General features: G+C 36.9%; 1 protein-coding gene and 1 long non-coding RNA gene across 2 annotated transcripts in view; both read left to right on the top strand.

Moving 5' to 3' along the window:
• LOC125777750 (uncharacterized) overlaps positions 1-14,179 on the top strand; it is a 207,735-nt gene extending 193,556 nt beyond the window's left edge. Inside the window, exon 2 of the mRNA XM_049453205.1 lies at positions 12,872-14,179. Within this exon, the coding sequence (XP_049309162.1) occupies positions 12,988-14,073 (1,086 nt within the window). The 5' untranslated portion in view covers positions 12,872-12,987 and the 3' untranslated portion in view covers positions 14,074-14,179. The remainder of the gene's footprint in view (positions 1-12,871) is intronic.
• LOC125777757 (uncharacterized) overlaps positions 1-19,769 on the top strand; it is a 32,390-nt gene extending 12,621 nt beyond the window's left edge. Inside the window, exon 2 of the long non-coding RNA XR_007422383.1 lies at positions 18,980-19,769. This is a non-coding gene — a long non-coding RNA (uncharacterized LOC125777757). The remainder of the gene's footprint in view (positions 1-18,979) is intronic.
• The last annotated feature ends 989 nt before the right edge of the window (positions 19,770-20,758 follow it).

The following is a 20,758-nucleotide window of genomic DNA, read 5'->3' as shown; positions in this document are numbered from 1 at the left end:
GATATCTTCTCAAAATTTGCGATGGGTAATTGTTTAATATAATTTAATTTAATGCAGTCTTCGAAGAAATTGTGTTGATGGAACCACTATAGAATACGGCTACCATACGAACTAACCGAACGAAATCAAGAAATTATATGGAATATTATTATATATACATACATATATACTACTGTGATCAAATGGAAAGATGAATTTTGTCCATTTAATTTCCTTCAAAGTAAGCCCCTCCCGCTAACGAATTTTCCAGTCATCATAGCACTTGGACAAATCCTCCTTCGTGATGCCATCACAGCCGTCTTCAATTCAGCTTTTATATCCTCAATTGAGTCAAAACGATGTTCTCGGAGTGAACATGGGAAATAGTCAAAAGTTACACGAAGGTACTCGTAAATCAGACGAATGCGGTGGTTGCGACACGATATTAGTTGAAAATGTGGCGAAATGATCACAAAACGACGCGTACCTCAAATATCAATAAATATTTTCGCGTGAAATTTAGCATAAATCTACTCCAACTCACAGAAGTTTAGCGATTCAAAAAACACGCGAAGTATAAATTAAAAATTCACCCTTCAATTGGATCACAGTATAATATATCTAAGGATACGAGGGCTGCTATATATATTTCTGGCCTAATAATGAAAATAGGCATATTTATCAACGAAAATGTTTGTTTTTTTCGTTGGATTTGGCTCGTCTTGGAAGACCCATATGGTCGATTGCTGTTTTGTTTCGGACTCATACGCATAGATCCATGATTCGTCACCTGTGACGATCTTATAAACGTCTTTTGAAGCACCGCGATCGTATTTTTTCAGCATTTCTTTACACCAATCCACACAAGCCTTTTTTGAGCGATTATCAAATTGTGCGGGATCCAACGAGAACAAACCTTTTTTACGGCCAGGTGTTCATGCAATATCGAATGTATGCTGGTGGGAGAAATGCATAGGCATGCCTCTATCTGAAGGTATGTTACATGACGGTCTTGCATTATCAGTTCACGTACGGCATCGATATTTTCTGGCACAACGTCTGTTTTTGGACGACCTTCACGGAATTCGTCTTTGAGCGAGCGTCGGCCACGATTGAATTCGTTGTACCAGTTTTTCACAGTGCTATAGGATGGTGCTTCATAGCCATACAAAGATTTTTAGTTTATCGATGCACTCTTGTCGTGATAATCCACGTCGAAAGCTGTGAAAAATGATCGCACGAAAATGTTCACGAGTTAATTCCATTTTTTGGCCGAGATGAATTTTTTAATTCCTTGTAAATAAAACAATTCACGATTAAATGACAAAACGTTCTGAGTGATGTTATGGTAAAAAATGTCAAACTTTCCAATGGAAATGTCAGATTGCACCTGGCAACACTTAGTGTTGCCTAGTCCAGAAATATATATAGCGGCCTATGTATTCTACCTTTGGTCAAACCGAAACTTATAATTACTCTTCTTTTATTTCGTGAATTTGGCTTTGCAAAAGTCTGCGAAGCTTAGCTGTCTTCAGTCATCCTCAGCCATACACTTTTTCTGAAGATCCATACTACTAATTGATAGTAAAGTGTGTTATTCAACTGATTAGTTGATGAATACCGTTATTTCAAGACGCGAAAACAAAAAAAAAATGGAAGTACTAATATATTTGCCTTATTAGCTGAATTATTTTAATAACTATTTGAACAAATTTTCAGATACGGTATTTAATAACTTTAAAAAACACCGTAAAACAAGACAACAATGCCTTCAAATTTAAATAAAGATTGTCGGTATTTTCATATTCTTTACAATTATGATACTCGGAAGAACTCACACCTGCCTGATGATAAACTGAAACTGTTGGCTCTCTGTTTTCTTGCAGTTGCTTTGCAATCCATCTTCTAACCACACCACGGCTAATTTCTAAGATAATTTTAAATTAATAGCTTGCCGCTTTTCTACAGGGGAGCTTTATTAACATTGCTATTATTTTGCTTGCGGACACTTTTGGTCGTCGCCTTAGTTTTATTGGCCCAAAGTAATATTGAGTTCATGAATTTCAATTGGGTCAAACTGTGATTGACATTCTTTCATGGCTGTTTCCATGGTTTGTTCGCATTTTGGTGGTTTTGACGTTTGCACATGGGGACTATAGCGGAGACCATGTGTTGTGTTAAAATGGTTGCCAACATAATACTTGTATATATGAAGATTATGAAAAAGTGTTTGAGGTAATCAAAACTTATATATATACTCTAGACATACAATTTTTCTGTTCGTAAAAGTCATTACATAATTTTATAATTATTTAGAATTTAAAATTATTAGAATTTAAGTGAAAACGCTTAAGTACGTACAATGTATATTACAAATCTTGCGGCCGTTAATTCTTCAGTTTTTCTAAAAATTCAACCTCAGTTTAAAACAAATTAAATGCTGGGATCTAAGAGCAGAGAGAGAAAAAGATAAACGAACAAAGATAGAAATATATATATATATATTGGTCCCTTGATAACTTATCTTAAGGGTCAGTAGATCTTGAGTCAGTTAATTTGATAAAAAATATTTAAAATGTATTTTCTGACATTGCTATCTCAGTAGTGACCCTAGTGTTTCGCTCATTGACTACTGCAAAGTCACACGTCTAAAAGCAAGCTTACCTCATTGTCAACCATTGCCAAATTTAGCTCCATATCTAAGTTAGTGAATCTCTACAGTAAATGGCTACACTACTTTAAAGACGTATCAACAACCGTTTAGCTTCGCAAGGAGGGAAGCTTATCAATTTGGTAAAATCCTGATCTCAAAATATTAAATTACTAAGTTTACCTTCTAAATACCATATATCATCTTGTCTTATATATTTTGGTTGGTTGGTTGGATGAAAAGGCAGGCCACCGGACAAAGGCCATCAATAAGCCAATTTAAGCCTTAACTAGCAGTCCAGTGGACTTGGTGAAAGACAATTTTCACTTCCACACCAGCTGCACAATATCTCTTAATTTAAAGTATTCAGAGTCGTTGAATATATTGGGTTTCATCCGGCTGAATGCCGGGCATTTGCATACATAATGTTCTAGCGTCTCATCAGCCTATGTGCATGTTTTGCATTCCGTTGAATCTACTTTTCCTATTTTCTGAAGTTATGATCTTAAACCCTGCTCTGTGATGCACCCTATAATATTGCTAAGCTCCCATTTGCCTAGAAGTGGCAGCTTTTTGGTCTGCCCATCATTAACACCACCCCGAAATAACTTTTTAATATGCCCTGTATTGGAATCCATTGTTTCCAAACAACCCTGGAGGGAACTGACCGATCTGAGAAAGCTCAGAGGATTTGTGTCTCCATCTGCTTGACTGAGATTTCTTTCCCTGATTTCCTGTTGGATTCTATAAAAAGCAATATATGCATTAGCAACAAATGGATTGACGTACTCAATAGAAAGAGGCGAACATTATCATCGGTCTTCATATACCGTACGGAATTCTATAAAGCAATATACTATATATGAATTACTAGTACTATAAACCAGTTAAATTTAAAAATATTTCTATATTAAATGCAAATATTCTAAATTCCTTTATTTATCAATGACCAAATATCAGCTTAAAAAATTCCAAACAAATTCTCACTTTCCATTCAATTTTATTTAACGAGCATTTAAACTTGATGTTTAAATATAAAATTCACCAAAACTTCTGGAGGGAAAAGGTCTAGCCATGCAAAAAATATGACAAACAAAACAAAAAAACCTCAGCTTCTCCGTACCGAGTGCGTTGGCAGTGTGTTGTGGCAATCGATTCACTTAACAGAGCAGCATACTTGAAAGAAAATGCTTTGAACAGCACTTGAATGGCCTTAAATGGTCTTAAGAGCATAAGTTTGAGAATATGCCTTCACATAAAAATTCCATTCAGGACACACGTACACATATACATATACACGCACATGTATGTATGTACAGTGTATAGTATGTATTATGCACCCTAATAGATTTAAGATGCCAACTTGCGTTGCTGCTTCGACGGAATCCGCTGCAATGGAGCACTTCAAATCAATTTGTGCGTCACTCTGCAGGGACCACTGCTAATGTGTAGCCATTTATGTCGATAAATTAAGACAGATTTGTGCTGCGCATACAAACATGCAGAAGGTGAACTAAAATAAGGCTACAAAAATCGTAGACGTTGGGAAATAACAATCCACGTAAACCCAGCTGAAGGCCTCGCGGGTGATTCGCTTGGTGGTGCGTCGGCAGCCGCTTTTGTTGACAGACTGTTCACATTTCGCCAGTCAGCGCTTATTGTTTGCAAGTAACTCTCCGCCTCCCGCCTGATTGTTCAGTTACAGATTTCACTTTAATAAACGGTTGCCAACTTGTGGGAATGTGTGCTTTTCATTCATGTTACGACATAATGTCCTGCGTGTTGACACGTGTGTGATGCCGGTGTATGCCTGTGGAAGCCAACTGATGTGTACCATTGCATAATTCATGAATTTTAATTCACATTGCAAAGTTGCGCCAACACGACTGTATCGAAGTGGCAAGTAAACGTGTTTAGGCGAAAACGTTCTACAGCCACGCCAACTCGACTATACTTTATAGACATATACATATGTGAGCACTTATTTTCATCAAGACCGTTTTTGCACTGGCCCATTGCTTATTTCTATGCATATCTAGAAATTTGTTTACTCGTTTGCCATGACGTATGAGTAACCCCACTCTTGTACATTGCATTGCATGATCACATATACGCCGTGTATGCCACTGTGCCGTGAATTATGCAGATGTTGCATATGTGCATACAAGTCAATTTGCATAAATACTCCTGTATGTTAGTGTTTTATTGATTAAGCGCTGTCTGCGTGGCGAAAAGTATGCGCCTATTGAATTGCTAGAAATTTTCATTGACGGCTAATGTTGACCCGATTTGCTGTATATGCAGTAAATGACCATGCTTAAGTGCTAATTATGCAATTTTCAAAAATTGTTTTAAGGCAGAAACTGATTCAAAAGGAGTGTTGATTTCCGTTTTCCCAAGTTAATTTTCAAAACTCAATTATTTGGCTTGTTGAAATTCTCATTTCGAATTTTACTATGAAAGTGAGAACATGAACATGCTTTCATTTCAATAGTTCATAACAAGTTTGGATAAGACTTGCTGTTGGTGGTGAAAGTCGAATCTTCAAAAAAAGAAAGATTTTTTCTCTTACTACTTCAGTCTTCCTTTCTTTGTCTATCCCTCCCCTTTGCTGTTGATAATAGATTAACAAAGGTGTCAAAATGCCAATTTGTTACCAATCGTGAAGGCATGGAGTACAAAGATGAATGTTAATTTAACTTATCTTTTAACCTAGCTCAGCAGGAACAATGTTTACAAATTATTATTATTTTTTTATTATCAAAACAATCGTTCTCCAATTGGAACTTTTTGTGCGTTTTTGCCATTTTATGGCCGTAATGATAGTTCACATGTGCTCGCTATTCGTCGGATTGTTTAAAATTTCTCTCACACATTTTCTTTAAATAATTATCATGTGACAATAGGACAAAAAACCGATCGAAGTAATGCAAATATTGCTGCCGTTCAGGCAAGTGTTCTTGAAGACCACAGTTTGTCGATTTGTAGCCTTGCAACCAGATTAAATTGTTCTTACTCAAGAACTGAAGCAATTGGACGCGTTGTGAATTTGCTGATTCTGTGTTGGAAGAACTTGAAATCGATAACTTTTTTAAGAAAATCATCTTCTCCGATGGAGCTCACTTTCATCTGACTGGTGCGGTAAATAAACTAGAAAATTACCGGTCCGAACTTCTTTCAAAATGAAGAAGGTGACACCGCTACTGTGAATGGAGGCGGGTATATATTGATGATAACCAACCAAATTATTGCGAAAAAAGTTTTGAGATTCGATTATTTCAAGAAATTGTGACATGGATTGGCCTCCAAGAAGTTGTGATTTAACATTATTAGACTACTTCTTGTGGGAATATTTGAAGTCATTGGTCTTTAGCAATACGCCAGACTCTCCTCAAGGTTTAGAAGTCAATTTGGACATGCATGGTATACGACTTGATTTAGTAAAAAAAGTACTCGAGAATTTTCTTCATGGAATTCGTTCTTACATTAGAAGTGGTGGAGGTTATACTTCTTTCTTACTGAGGTTGGGTTTCGAGATAGAGAAATGTGATCTCTTAACTCCGCTTACTTCAATAAAAAGAATAGTTTCAAGCAACTTTATGAATAGATCATCTTAGCACTACCATATTAAAGCTTATTTCGGAATGTTATAAAAAGACATAAGAGAGCGTAAAAAAATGCAGGTCTGTAATAATAAGCGCAGTTAATCCAAAGTGTTTAAAAAGAGCATACTGATTGCAGTTGGTACACTTTTGCTCCATAAAAATAGTTGCTTGTGGACCGTTGCTTACTCACGACCCGTCGCTGTCTTCGCTTTGTGGCATAAAGCAACAAACTTGTATTCTTCCACTTAAATGAGTCGCAGTTCATTGTATTAACCGGCAAAGCGTTGCAAGTTGAGCTGAAAGGAACCGAGCAACATGTAAGCACATGTGGGCGCCTCATACAATTGCTCAGCATATGAGCTCATTTATGCGCAGTCAATAGCCACTTACATAGGTTAAGATGTGGATAGCTGTATTTTTGTGTGGGTTGCTTACTGTTTATTGCTGCCACTTTGTTCCCTTATTGGTTGCATAAGGCAGCTCAGTTGGCAAGGCGAAGCTTCCTCTCACCTTAGTCTATCTACTGGACGACGCTTCCACAGCATCCGCCTCTTCTTTGGTATTTTTAACTACCTATACGAGTATGTATGTATATTTGTATTTGTAGTTTATCCAAGCAGCGTGCATCTTTTCGAAAAATGAATTTAATTTTCCACTTAACGAAGTGCAAAATATAACCGAACCGCATTGTAAAGACTGAAAATTTCTCTTACTTAATGCCCACACTTACACCCATATATACTCGCGCATAAATGTGGGTTTAAATATGAATATGTATTTGTGTGTAGTCCACATAAGTAAATATAGTTTTTATTTACTGATACCAAGTACTCTTAAAGGACGCTGAGGTACCGGTACACATTATATTGTTTTATATTTAGACATTCTTGTGAATAAGTAAGTATGTGTACATTATATGTATGTGTGTGAAATTGGCATTGTTTGATATTAGAAAAATTCTGAAATTATTAAAATTTATATATAAGAGTTGAACAGATTTCTTATACCGAACCGGAATATGAAACAAAAAGTAGGCAGTGCCATGAATGGAATATGGGTTGCACATCCTGACATTAAGATTCAAAAGGAATGATATAAGAACTATACTAACAGTTCACTGTCTATTTGGCAGAAATGCCAGCAGATCGGAAACACCATACAATGACCTCTGTAGAAACTTTTAGGAGTTAAGCTCATACAAAATTATGGTAGTATAAAGATCTTAATGAAGAATATTTTGAAACAATCGTACAATTGGTTTTGCTCTCTAAACCCAAAAATATAAAAGGTTACCTACGTATTCATTGCTTACTTTCTCTTTAACAGCTGCTAAGGTAGAATGTGTTTTTATGAGCTTAGCGATTTTTGTTTATTAAAAACTTGCAGGAATTGTCCCATGTGGCTTTTTCCTATTTCCAAAAATGAAAAGAACCTTTAATCGCCGACTTTTTACAAGATAGATTAGAATTGATTGGATTATATCGCTTTCATAAGTGCATAATACATACTGGGAGCTATTTTGAAGGCGAAAACATTAATGTGGACAACATTACTTTATACTATACTATAAATACTTTTTTCAAAAAACGAAAATCGTCGTTACTTATTGAGCGTACCTCGGACATCTCAGACATTTATTTATAATGAAAATCAAAAACAAAAACATCTATCACCGATATTAATGTTTATGGAAAATGTTTCCGAAAACTAAAGGCCTCCTGACCTTAACCTCTCAAAAAACTTTCCCTTCTACATAGACAAATGCGCACCAATTCGCTTTTGTACACTTTTTGTAGCAAATAAACACGAAAAGCATTACATGCAATTTCTCTCAAGTTAACGACAATTTGTTGACAAATTTTTTGTCCACTTTCCGTTGCTGCGCGTGCCAAGCAGCTAACGACATTACTCACCGGTCACAACTGATGACTAACTGCTGCTGCATGAATTCATGTTTGCTAATTTATTCTCCGCAAACTTGCACTAGCAGAAGTTGAAAAATATACCAAGTACAAATAAATATGCTTTGCTTTTATAAGTTCTTGCTTTTAAGTTGTGAATTTAGCATTAAATTTTTGAGGGAGATGGAGCGGAGAAGCAAATATTGTTGACATAAGTATTGTTGTTCTGAATGCAATGGAGATTCAGCAGAGGTTGTTATCGACGGAACCACCAAAAAAGTCCACAAATTAATTTTCCATAACTGTAAAGTAAAGTTTTTAGAGGCAGCAGGCACTCTAAGGATATCCGCGTATATGTACATCATATTATTCACGAATAACTATTTAGATATGAGAAGCTTTCTGGGTGCCGCGTGAGCTCACTTTAGATCAAGAACAAAGACGAGTTGATGATTCGGAGCAACCTTAGGAACACATTTTGAGTCGATTACGGACATCCAGGCGGCCGTGACGAGAGTACTCGCGGACATCTCAGTCGAAGCGTTCCAGAAATGTTACGAAGCATGGAAAACGCGCTGGACTAGCTACCCAAGAAGACTACTATGAAGGGGATGGCAGAGTTGTAGAATAATTTTCAAATATACGGTTTTTATAGAATCAGTCTCATTACTTAACTGTCCGACCTCGTATGTAAGGTTTTTAAACGAGTTTCCTCGAGACGACTTCATTAACGTGAAAAAATTAGTGGTCAAAGTCCTGTTGGTCAAGTTTAAATAGGTTGAGCGTTTCTGGTTTTATATTTATCCAAGGAATGTTCACTCGGCAGCATTATGTGCAATTATTATTTGATAGGAAAGGGAATATAGAGAACTTGTTAATATCCTATAACAAATTCCGTCTTATCGAAATGAGAAGTAGAGCGCGGTGTCTTGAAAAAACATTTGTGATTCATGTTATTAGTGTGGGAACGCATAAAGGACAGACTAGAAGTGGGCGAGCGTACGGACGGTGACATGCAACACTGACTGCAATAGACAACGAGTAGCGACGAAGGAACGAGTAACGAGGTAATTTATTTGACCGCTAGTTTTATTGCTGACAATATTGACACGAACTTTTATAAACAAAATATGTAGCTTTGTAAAGTTTTCACCAAATTAATTCTCACTCAATAAAGATTCACACTATAGCATTTTTTGAGTTGGAATATTTGCTCGTGTTTACACTCTTAAAATAAACCCGAAAGTTAACCACAGCTCACGTTCGCGAATACAAAAGCAAACAACCACATGTGCTGTTCTAATATTTGTATTCTTTGCTGCACACACTTTTGAATTTGTGTGCTGACACCAGCAGGGGAGAGAAAAAAGTAAAACTTCGTGAAAATGCTTTGACAAATAAAAAACTTTTTTCTCAATATAGTTTCGGAAAACTGTATGTGCATTTGAAAAAACAATAGTATACTATTATATCGTCACCTGAAATGCAAAATATCAAAAAAACGTATCATCAAAAAAATCGAAATTGAGTGTCTTATTGATTACGCTTCACTACTTCAAATTATATACATAATATTACATATGTTCAACATTTTCTGGTTCTGCGGTCATATATAAACCAGTCTTAACCAATATTAATATTTTGTTTCACTCAGGTTCGATTTTATTTCGTGTTTCATTCATGCCACTGTAAATTTCTGAAAATGTTGTTACGTTATTTTGCATTTCAGGTTACGATATTTAAGCAATTTCGACTTCAGCGCCACCTATCGGTAAACTACGCCTTCGAGTTTGCAATGTTTCAGAAATATGCAAAGAAATTGCAAGTCCACAGTATTCTGTGGGTTCGAAGCTCATTTAAAAGTAAACTTTTATATATCTATGTACGTACATTTAAACTCAAGATATTTGTTGGTAAACCCCTTCTGTTGCGCCACTGTCTAGTTTTAAATTCATAGCAGTTTAGTGCTGAGGTTAGTGAAACATTTTTACACCCCGTCTGTATATGCGCGAACTAGTCCCTCAGTTTTTGAGATATCAGTCTGAAATTTTGCATCCGTCTCCTCAAGGCGCTGATCATTTGTCGAAATCGTCAATATTGGACTACAGTAGAATATAGCTGCCATAGAAACTGAACAATCAAACTGAAGTTTTTATATGGAAAACTTTTTTATTTGACGAGATATATTCACGAAAATTAATATAGTTGACTGCACTTCCGAAAAATTTTTGGATCGAAAAACTATAGCATATAGCTGTCATAAAAACTGAACGAGCGGTATTAATTTCTTGTAAGGGAAATTTTTTTATTTTACAAGGTATCGTCACGAATTTAGCACAAATTATTAGACAAGATAATGCAATAATATCCGAAAAATAGTTTAGATCGGAGAACTATAGCATATAGATATCACATAAACCAAGTAAAATCAATTCCTTCTATTGAAATTCGTTTGTTTGTGAATAAAATACTAAAAACCAACAACAATACAAAAACAATAAAAAGGATGCTGTAAGTTTGACCCGCCGCGCTTGGCTGACATCGAAGCTAATGGCACTTTGCTGCTTGTGGTTTTTATTGAACACACATGGTAGTTGTATCACATTAATTTTGCTTCCTTTCTGTGCCTTACACATATGTGCACTTTATATGTGACAGTGGTTAGATTGTTGTTGTTGCTACACTGGAAATTGGTGATTTTTCCACATGTTTGTGGTTTTGCGAATGATTTGCTTCGATAGATCCACTGATAGGCTACATGGCATGTTTGGCCTCTCTTTCCTTTCTGTTGTGGTGGATAAATGATAAATGGTCAACATTAACAGCAATCATTTAAAATGCTTTTGTAGTGGGATTAGTATGTCCAGTAGTCAATTGAAGTTGTTAAAAGCAAGTAGAAAACGCAACCCAACAGGTAATTCGACTGACTTTTGTTCATACAAAAGGAGTTTATGTGACGTCAGTCTTCAGATGAGTCTAATATCACTAACTTATAACACTAAAAAAAAGAAAAGTGTCTCCATAACCTTTATTTTGACCTGTTTAAGGTTTAACGGAAGATATATGGTCCTTTGCGCATTAGACACGGCGAATACCGCATTCGATGGAACGATGAGCTGTATGAGATATACGACGCCATTGACATAGTTCAGCGAATAAAGAGGCAATGGTTACGCTGGCAGGTCATGTCGTCCGAATGGATGAAAACACTCCAGTTCTGAGTGTATTCGACGCAGTACACGCCGGCGAACCTCGTAAGCCATAGCTGCATAAGTGGTATCTACGCCAATAAAGAAGAAGAAACTTTGTTCACACTTCCGCCTTTACAATTTTTTTGTTGTTAATTACCATTCGCCATTTAATGATTTTGTGCACAAAATACATTGCTTAAGGCACAATTGAGTTGCTCAGTCGTCCGTTTGATGTGAAAATTGCAGGCGAAAACTAGAGAAAAGCAAAGCAAGGCAACAGCGGAAACAGCAGAGCAAGCACTACAAAAATGTAAGGAAGAGAAAAAAATCCGAAAAATTAAAACTTAAATAAAAGGAAAACAAGAATTTACCAAACTGCCGGAAATACAAGTCATTCTGTCGATTGTTCACAACTTAAGTGGCTGGAAAATAAAACCAGCAAAAACAACGCCAACAATAAAAATAGTGCAAAAATCACGACTCTTACGAACAATGGCAACATTGTTTTTGTTGCTAATGAATTTAAAAGAAATTTTATTTCCATTTCAAAAATTCCTAATTCAGTCGTGCTGTGCTTTGTTTTATTATTTGTTGCAGTTATTTTTTGTTGTAACTATAGTTATGTAATCTTTGTTTCACCGGCAACGCCGCCGTACTGTTTCATTTTGTCTCCTTCCTTGAGGGCCATCAATCCAACAGCGGAAGGTCGCTGATATTAAAATATTTCTTTTTGTTAATCTGCTTCACATTTGTGTTATATTTTATTGATTTTATTTTTAACCATATATACATATGTATTAGGGTGGGTACAAAAAACAAATGGATAATATAATTTTAATGATATTTTTGAGCAGCCGGTGCATGATCATTTGAGATGTTTGTAGATACAAATGGAATTAATGGAATTTGACTCTGCCTTATGGGAAGGAACATCTTTTCAAAACAAACGAAGGTTTATCCAAAGAAATTTTTTCCCGAACACTAATCCGTGCGACGGCTAATACAGTTTTCTATTTTTACTATTATTATTATAGAGTTCTAAAATTTTTAATACATCATCACTGAAGGTGTTTAGCATAGGTCGAGATATTCTTGAACTAAACAATATCATTTCATGCCTTTTCTACAGCCCATATCTGCTGCCACTAAAGCCACTTACAGCCCACTTTAAATGTTTGTTGACGGCCCTTGCGCATTAAAGGTACTTCGAATGGAGTCTGCAACAACTGTTAGAACGACAATTATCAGTCAAAAAGTTTTCACCCAACCTCCTCCAAATAACTCTGACAACTAGCGTCCAACAAAGATGCTTAGCCAATTCTCTAGCGACAGTGTTCAAAAAGAGTCCCCACAATTACAGCAAGATGAGTTCTCCTGAGATTTACTCTAGGAAAAAGAGACTCGTTATCGCAGAGGAGCTTGTTACCGATCGGCGCCTGCTAAGCGTAGAAGAAGACCTTTGGTTCAGGGTTAAAACACAAGACACCAAAGGAGATCTAACTCGGTGCTTTTCGGATATGAGCAGGTTAAGGGTGACCCTTCTAGCTAACGGGTGATTTTTTTGAGGTTAGGATTTTCATGCATTAGTATTTGACAGATCACGTGGGATTTCAGACATGGTGTCAAAGAGAAAGATGCTCAGTATGCTTTGACATTTCATCATGAATAGACTTACTAACGAGCAACGCTTGCAAATCATTGAATTTTATTACCAAAATCAGTGTTCGGTTCGAAATGTGTTTCGCGCTTTACGTCCGATTTATGGTCTACATAATCGACCAAGTGAGCAAACAATTAATGCGATTGTGACCAAGTTTCGCACTCAGTTTACTTTATTGGACATTAAACCAACTACACGAATGCGTACAGTGCGTACAGAAGAGAATATTGCGTCTGTTTCTGAGAGTGTGGCTGAAGACCGTGAAATGTCGATTCGTCGCCGTTCGCAGCAATTGGGTTTGTGTTATTCGACCACATGGAAGATTTTACGCAAAGATCTTGGTGTAAAACCGTATAAAATACAGCTCGTGCAAGAACTGAAGCCGAACGATCTGCCACAACGTCGAATTTTCAGTGAATGGGCCCTAGAAAAGTTGGCAGAAAATCCGCTTTTTTATCGACAAATTTTGTTCAGCGATGAGGCTCATTTCTGGTTGAATGGCTACGTAAATAAGCAAAATTGCCGCATTTGGGGTGAAGAGCAACCAGAAGCCGTTCAAGAACTGCCCATGCATCCCGAAAAATGCACTGTTTGGTGTGGTTTGTACGCTGGTGGAATCATTGGACCGTATTTTTTCAAAGATGCTGTTGGACGCAACGTTACGGTGAATGGCGATCGCTATCGTTCGATGCTAACAAACTTTTTGTTGCCAAAAATGGAAGAACTGAACTTGGTTGACATGTGGTTTCAACAAGATGGCGCTACATGCCACACAGCTCGCGATTCTATGGCCATTTTGAGGGAAAACTTCGGACAACAATTCATCTCAAGAAATGGACCCGTAAGTTGGCCACCAAGATCATGCGATTTAACGCCTTTAGACTATTTTTTGTGGGGCTACGTCAAGTCTAAAGTCTACAGAAATAAGCCAGCAACTATTCCAGCTTTGGAAGACAACATTTCCGAAGAAATTCGGGCTATTCCGGCCGAAATGCTCGAAAAAGTTGCCCAAAATTGGACTTTCCGAATGGACCACCTAAGACGCAGCCGCGGTCAACATTTAAATGAAATTATCTTCAAAAAGTAAATGTCATGAACCAATCTAACGTTTCAAATAAAGAACCGATGAGATTTTGCAAATTTTATGCGTTTTTTTTTAAAAAAAAGTTATCAAACTCTTAAAAAATCACCCTTTAGTTCATCGGCTTTGCAGTTGCCAGCAATTCCACTATGACCCGGCACCCAAACGAGCCTGATAATGAGGTATGTAGCAATTTCTAGTAAAAACTAGTTTTGAGAGCACAGTTATTGAGCTCAGCGCTAATATTGCACTGCCATTTGGATAAGAGTTTCTTCTGCTCGAAAAACCGGTAGTCTAAAGGTAAGATTGACGAGAAGCTTCTTAAAAAACTACCACTCCAACCTTCCCTTCCAGCTTCGAACCATCTGTGAAAAACTCACTACAGCTCTTCTCCAACGCCTCCTCCTCATTCATATCTTTTGCAGTGATCCTAGATTTCAGGAATGCAATTGAGGGACCCTTTGAGACCCCTTTCCATTGAAAGTCTCAATGAAAACAAATATTAACTTGTAAAATTGTGAAGAGAAAATGCTGACGGCAATTATCAGCCATTCATTTTACCGTGTTATTTGTTAGAAAGAAGAAGAGTCGCCAAGTACACATGTATTTGCTGAGAGTTTTTGCATTTTCTAGAGGTTGACAATTTTTCGGAGTACAACAAAAACAACAATAACGAAAAATAACATAATTGTGCGGAGAGTTCAGTTTTTTTTCTTTTCTTTCCCTTTCGTTTTCAAACTTCGGGTTTATCTTAAGTTTTTATTTTGAAATTCAAAATAAAATATTTGCTGACTCAACTAAAGTGAAATTTTGTGACGGTACGCTCGTATGTGCGTTTCCGTTAGCCATGGAGCGGCAATCATCCTAAACAGTTCCGAGTAAAATATAAAAGTACTAAAAGTGGAACGCGCAGTTATTCAGGGCCGATTGAAGTTCGACGAACGGAGGAGGAGCGTTGTCATGCTGAACAATTATAGCCTCATGTGCTGGTGAAAATTGCAGCCCGTTTTTGGCAACTGCTCCCTTCAAATTGCTAATTGCCGGTAGCGTTTCTCTTAATTGGGTTCACCCGGCTTTAAAAGTTCATATTACAGCACGCTCTTCTGATCTCACCAAACACAAGGCATTATCTTGGCGTCAAGGATATTCGGCTTTGCCGTTGATATGGCTGGTTTTCCAGGTTTTACATATGATTTTTATTATCTAAGGTTGTCGTAATCGATTCATATTTCATCAGTATGCAAAAACCGATAAAAAAATATTTTTTTAGAGTTCTAGCCGCATTTCTGGCATGCAAAATCGTCTCATGGCTTCAATTGATATGACACCCTATTTTATTACTTTCGAATGTATCCGCCTTGAAGTAGGTGCTTGAGTGACTCCCAAAAATTTTGAGCTTCCTGTGTTTGACAGTAATATTCGATGAGCGGAGGAAACATTACTCATTGTCTCATCTGCAAAGGTTTTGACCGTTCTTCGACTTCCAGAATTACCATTTTTAAGTTGTACAAACCATTTTTGGAACGATTTTGGGATTGTTGAGAAAATAGTACTATGTTGTATAAACATACCATAAATATCTACAAAGCATAATTTGAGTAATGCTTGTATATTTCATTACTTCTATTAACAGTTTGGAAACCAACACCTGCAGCCATACTCTAGAACTTCTCACCTAAAATTCCAATATTGTACTACCATGAGAAAAAATTAGTTAGACTTTGTTCATAATTTTAAAACCCTAATTTAAAAGGTACTCCGCTTTGGTCCTAATATACTTGTGCCAGCGTTCATTCCAATCCTCGAAACAGCTCTTGAAGTCAATTCCCGGAATAACCTGTACGTAGCGATTCACGTTTAATGTCTTCTGTGTGTCTGTTGCATAGATCCAAGACTCATCGCCAGTAATAATATGTTTTATGATATCATGATATTTGGATAGCTATGAATCACAGACATTAACGCGATGTTGTTTTTCGAAAAAATTTGTGAATTTTGAACCAATCGTGCTTTCGCTTTTCTTAGGCCCAAATGATCTTTCAAAATGATTTTTACTGATTCTTCCGATATTAAAACGATGCCAGTAATATCTCTAACTGTTAGTCGTCGATTTTCAAGCACCATTTTTTTAATTTATATTGACGCGCTGATCATCAGTTGATGTTGTGTTGTTCTAAACGTGGTTCGTCGTCCGCGCATTCTTGACCCTCTTTGAATTATCTATATCAACCAAAAACACTCGCTGGCGGGTAACAATTATCACAACACTCTGAATGATTCTGCACCGATAATTTTATTTCGCACACAAAATTGAATGAAACTTCTTTGTTGAATAATTTTACTCATCGGATAAATAGCCGAATGCACTTTATTTACTTCATGAAGACAAGCGTATACCAAACACTAATGATTATCTTGATGTGACATTTGACACAGATATCACTGACAGTCATACCAAGCCATAAAAGAGTCGACAAATGGTTTTCCTTTGTGTGAAATTTAAATAAATTTCTGCTCATCGTAGTGGGTGTAAATTTTTCTAAAATTTGTGTTTCTACGTGGCTTCTTCAATTTACAAATGCAAGTACAATAAATAGCACACTTAACATCTGCTACGTGAGCGTGTATGTGGCGATAAAGTCTACCGCCAGCTCCCAACAGTTAGCACCACAATCACAATCACAAAAATGTCACAAAAAAAAAAAATCACAAAAAAATACCAGGGGACGACTTGGCGACCATAATACCCGACGGCATATACCAACTGCCGCTGACAGGACGAGCGCGACACACACCACATGCCGACAGACGCAGCAATTGGCGCTGCTTTTTATCATGCACCCAGTGGTGCGCATAGCAACGCTTTGTTGAAGACGCCACCCTCCCCTCAATTCATTCATAATTTTCCTGCATAAAGATTAGTTTTTATGTGTGGCTGTTAGAGTGTGGGTGGGTCATGTACGCCGTTTGAATTCTAGGCATCTGTTTTTCCTTTTGTCGTGTTTATTTATGCATTTTGCATTGTAATTTTCGCATTTTACAATTCCTTTTGCACGATTTGTCTGTCATCCTTCCACCTGTAAGACATTTCGTGGCTTTAACTTATGTATTACATTTCGACTATCTATAAGTGTGAGTATGAATGCATGTGCAAAAGTTTTTTGTGATTTCATCTGTCCAATTGCTGTCAGCAGCATCGCTGAGCTAATCACAGACATTGCTGACAGCACGGACAACAATACCAATAAAATTGCTTGCATAATCAAATTTATTTGAAATTACTTTCTCTCACATTTGACATAAGCGCCGTGATTATGTTCACTTAGAGCACTCGTTGGCAAGGTGAGCGGAATGATTTATGATATAATGCCACAAGGTCGACAGCAACAGCTTTTGAAGCAAGGTTTTTAAAGACTTATTTCATTTGCTCACTGGCAAGATTAGTAATGCACTGCGTATACAATGCATATATTATAACTGTTTTTTAATGGATTTTTACACAAAAACCGTGGAAAGTCGATTCGGCGCCATTCGCAGCAGCTCTGACAGACATAATTAACGACTTGACGTGTTTTACCTGCCATTTCATCCAGAAAAAATAACGGTTGGGTGTGGATTCTGGGCCGGTGGAATCATCAGTCCATATTTCTTCAAAAAAAGATGCCTGTAAGAACGTAACCGTCAATTGCGATCATTATCGCACCTTTATATTTATATGAAATTTGATGCCTAAAATTGAAGGTCGTCATCTCATCGACATTTGGTTTCAACATGGCGGCGAAACTTCCCGCACATGGCATCAATAAATGAATTTGTTGAGAGAAAACTTCGGTGAGCAGATAGCTTCCCCTTTTGGCCGGTCGATTGGCCATCGAGATCGCGCAATATCACACAATTAGACTTTTTTCTGTTTAGTTTTGTGGACAATCCTGCTTCGTTTCAGGCCTTGGAGCAAAACATCACTCGTGTCATACGCCAGTTACGAGTCAAAATATTCGAACGAGTCATCGAATATTGGACTCAACGGATGGAACATCTGAGGCGTAGCTGCGGCCAATATTTTAAAGAAAGAATTTTCAAAAAATAAATGCCAAAGGATATTATTTTGATTGATATTAAACATTCCTTATTAAATTTGAAGTTTATGTATTTTCTCTTTAAAAGAGTAAGGAATCTTGAAATGGAAGAGAATTTTATCTTTATAAAATGAGAATAAAGCGTACCTACAGCTCTTCAGTTTGTAAGCTAAAAATCAAGGTAACGATCATTTTATACCCTTTTTAAGTTAAAAATATAACGGTAAAGGGTATCATAGTTTCGGTGTAGTCCAAGTTGACGATTTTTTCTTATCTAGCAAAATAATTTCTCCAAAATAAAAATATTTTTTTTAAGGTAAATTTTCTTATCTTTTTTCAGTTCATTGTGGTCAAAAGAACGGAATGTAGTTTTACCAAAATAGAGGTGAGTTTAACATAAAAATTTTAATAGAAATTATATTTTTTAGACACCTGTTCATACCGCTCAAAATACTATTTCATGGCTTGGAAATTGCTTCCACTTTTTTTTAAGAATTTTTTTTTAAAGCATGCATTGTAGCTATGGCTAAAGCAATAAGTTTTATTGAAAGCACCACAACAACAATTGGCGCTTTTAAACTTTATGAAGAGAGCACACAATAATTAGTGCATACCTTAAGGCGTATGACGGGTGTCGGAGGGCTAAAATTCGGTTGCGCATTTCATTTCATTAAAAATAAAGGGTGATTTTTTAAGAGCTTGATAACTTTTTTAAAAAAAAAACGCATAAAATTTGCAAAATCTCATCGGTTCTTTATTTGAAACGTTAGATTGGTTCATGACATTTACTTGTTGAAGATAATTTCATTTAAATGTTGACCGCGGCTGCGTCTTAGGTGGTCCATTCGGAAAGTCCAATTTTGGGCAACTTTTTCGAGCATTTCGGCCGGAATAGCCCGAATTTCTTCGGAAATGTTGTCTTCCAAAGCTGGAATAGTTGCTGGCTTATTTCTGTAGGCTTTAGACTTGACGTAGCCCCACAAAAAATAGTCTAAAGGCGTTAAATCGCATGATCTTGGTGGCCAACTTACGGGTCCATTTCTTGAGATGAATTGTTGTCCGAAGTTTTCCCTCAAAATGGCCATAGAATCGCGAGCTGTGTGGCATGTAGCGCCATCTTGTTGAAACCACATGTCAACCAAGTTCAGTTCTTCCATTTTTGGCAACAAAAAGTTTGTTAGCATCGAACGATAGCGATCGCCATTCACCGTAACGTTGCGTCCAACAGCATCTTTGAAAAAAATACGGTCCAATGATTCCACCAGCGTACAAACCACACCAAACAGTGCATTTTTCGGGATGCATGGGCAGTTCTTGAACGGCTTCTGGTTGCTCTTCACCCCAAATGCGGCAATTTTGCTTATTTACGTAGCCATTCAACCAGAAATGAGCCTCATCATAAGTCGGACGTAAAGCGCGAAACACATTTCGAACCGAACACTGATTTTGGTAATAAAATTCAATGATTTGCAAGCGTTGCTCGTTAGTAAGTCTATTCATGATGAAATGTCAAAGCATACTGAGCATCTTTCTCTTTGACACCATGTCTGAAATCCCACGTGATCTGTCAAATACTAATGCATGAAAATCCTAACCTCAAAAAAATCACCCGTTATAATTATTCCAATGGAAATAGTCAGCCAGCTTTATAAAGAGAAATATTTTATTGCTCATGTATAGGTATATATAATATATAAAGCATATGCATTTGTGAACATGTATTTCTTCGCATTTTTTTTCTAATTTTTGAAAGAAAGTTTTTTTTGCTCATAAAAGCTGGCAAAAGTCACAAAAGCATTTAAGTACGCTCGCAAAGTTGGAAAGAGCTTCCGGGTGCTCTGTGAAAATTATGAAAACATGAACATTACAATTTCTAATTGGAATAGCATTACAGGCGACCATTCTCCACACCGCAACCGGTCGCTTCCACACCACCGGTCTATTGCCGCCAGAAAAGCACGCTATGGAAATGAGCGCAAGAAAGATGAAAATTTCTTAACAGAAGCATATCTGCATATGAGAGTGTGTGTATGTATTTGTGGTTACATGTATGTATGTGTATCCATGCAAGTGTTTTTACGCTGAATTATAATTCGAAGAGCTCGTAGGAAACCAGCAGCATCTAGTATGCATGGGAGTGAGAGTCAAAAATGAATGAAACACACCCACACTCATACTAAGCAGCACATACATACATATTAGGTCATTCGGTATAAGATCAAGGCGTAAGCGAAAGCAAACCGTGTCATTCCCAAATAAAGTTATTCATCAACGTCAGCGCCACCTGTACATATTTACATTTGTGTATAAATACTTTAGTTGAAGGTATATAGAGCAATATATACGTCTCTTTAGCGCTGAGCTGCCTTAATGGTGCGTCGAACCTCCACGACGCCACTTGACGAAGTCCACTGCATTAGAGAGTGTACGCTGATGACTTTGCTCATTTGCATTTAATTCAGAAAGAGCGTAGTCAGCAACAAACAGTTCATGCGCCTCAAGACAACTATCACCTGCAGTCGGTGATATGGCGATTGCATGAAAACATTTTATCTCTAACGTTGGTTTGGCGCCCAAGCCAAAAGCAAGCCACCACGTACTGATATAAAACAAGA

The sequence above is a fragment of the Bactrocera dorsalis genome, chromosome 3, assembly GCF_023373825.1.
Source record: "Bactrocera dorsalis isolate Fly_Bdor chromosome 3, ASM2337382v1, whole genome shotgun sequence".
NCBI lineage: Eukaryota > Metazoa > Arthropoda > Insecta > Diptera > Tephritidae > Bactrocera > Bactrocera dorsalis.
This window is presented reverse-complemented; position numbering and strand designations above follow the sequence as displayed.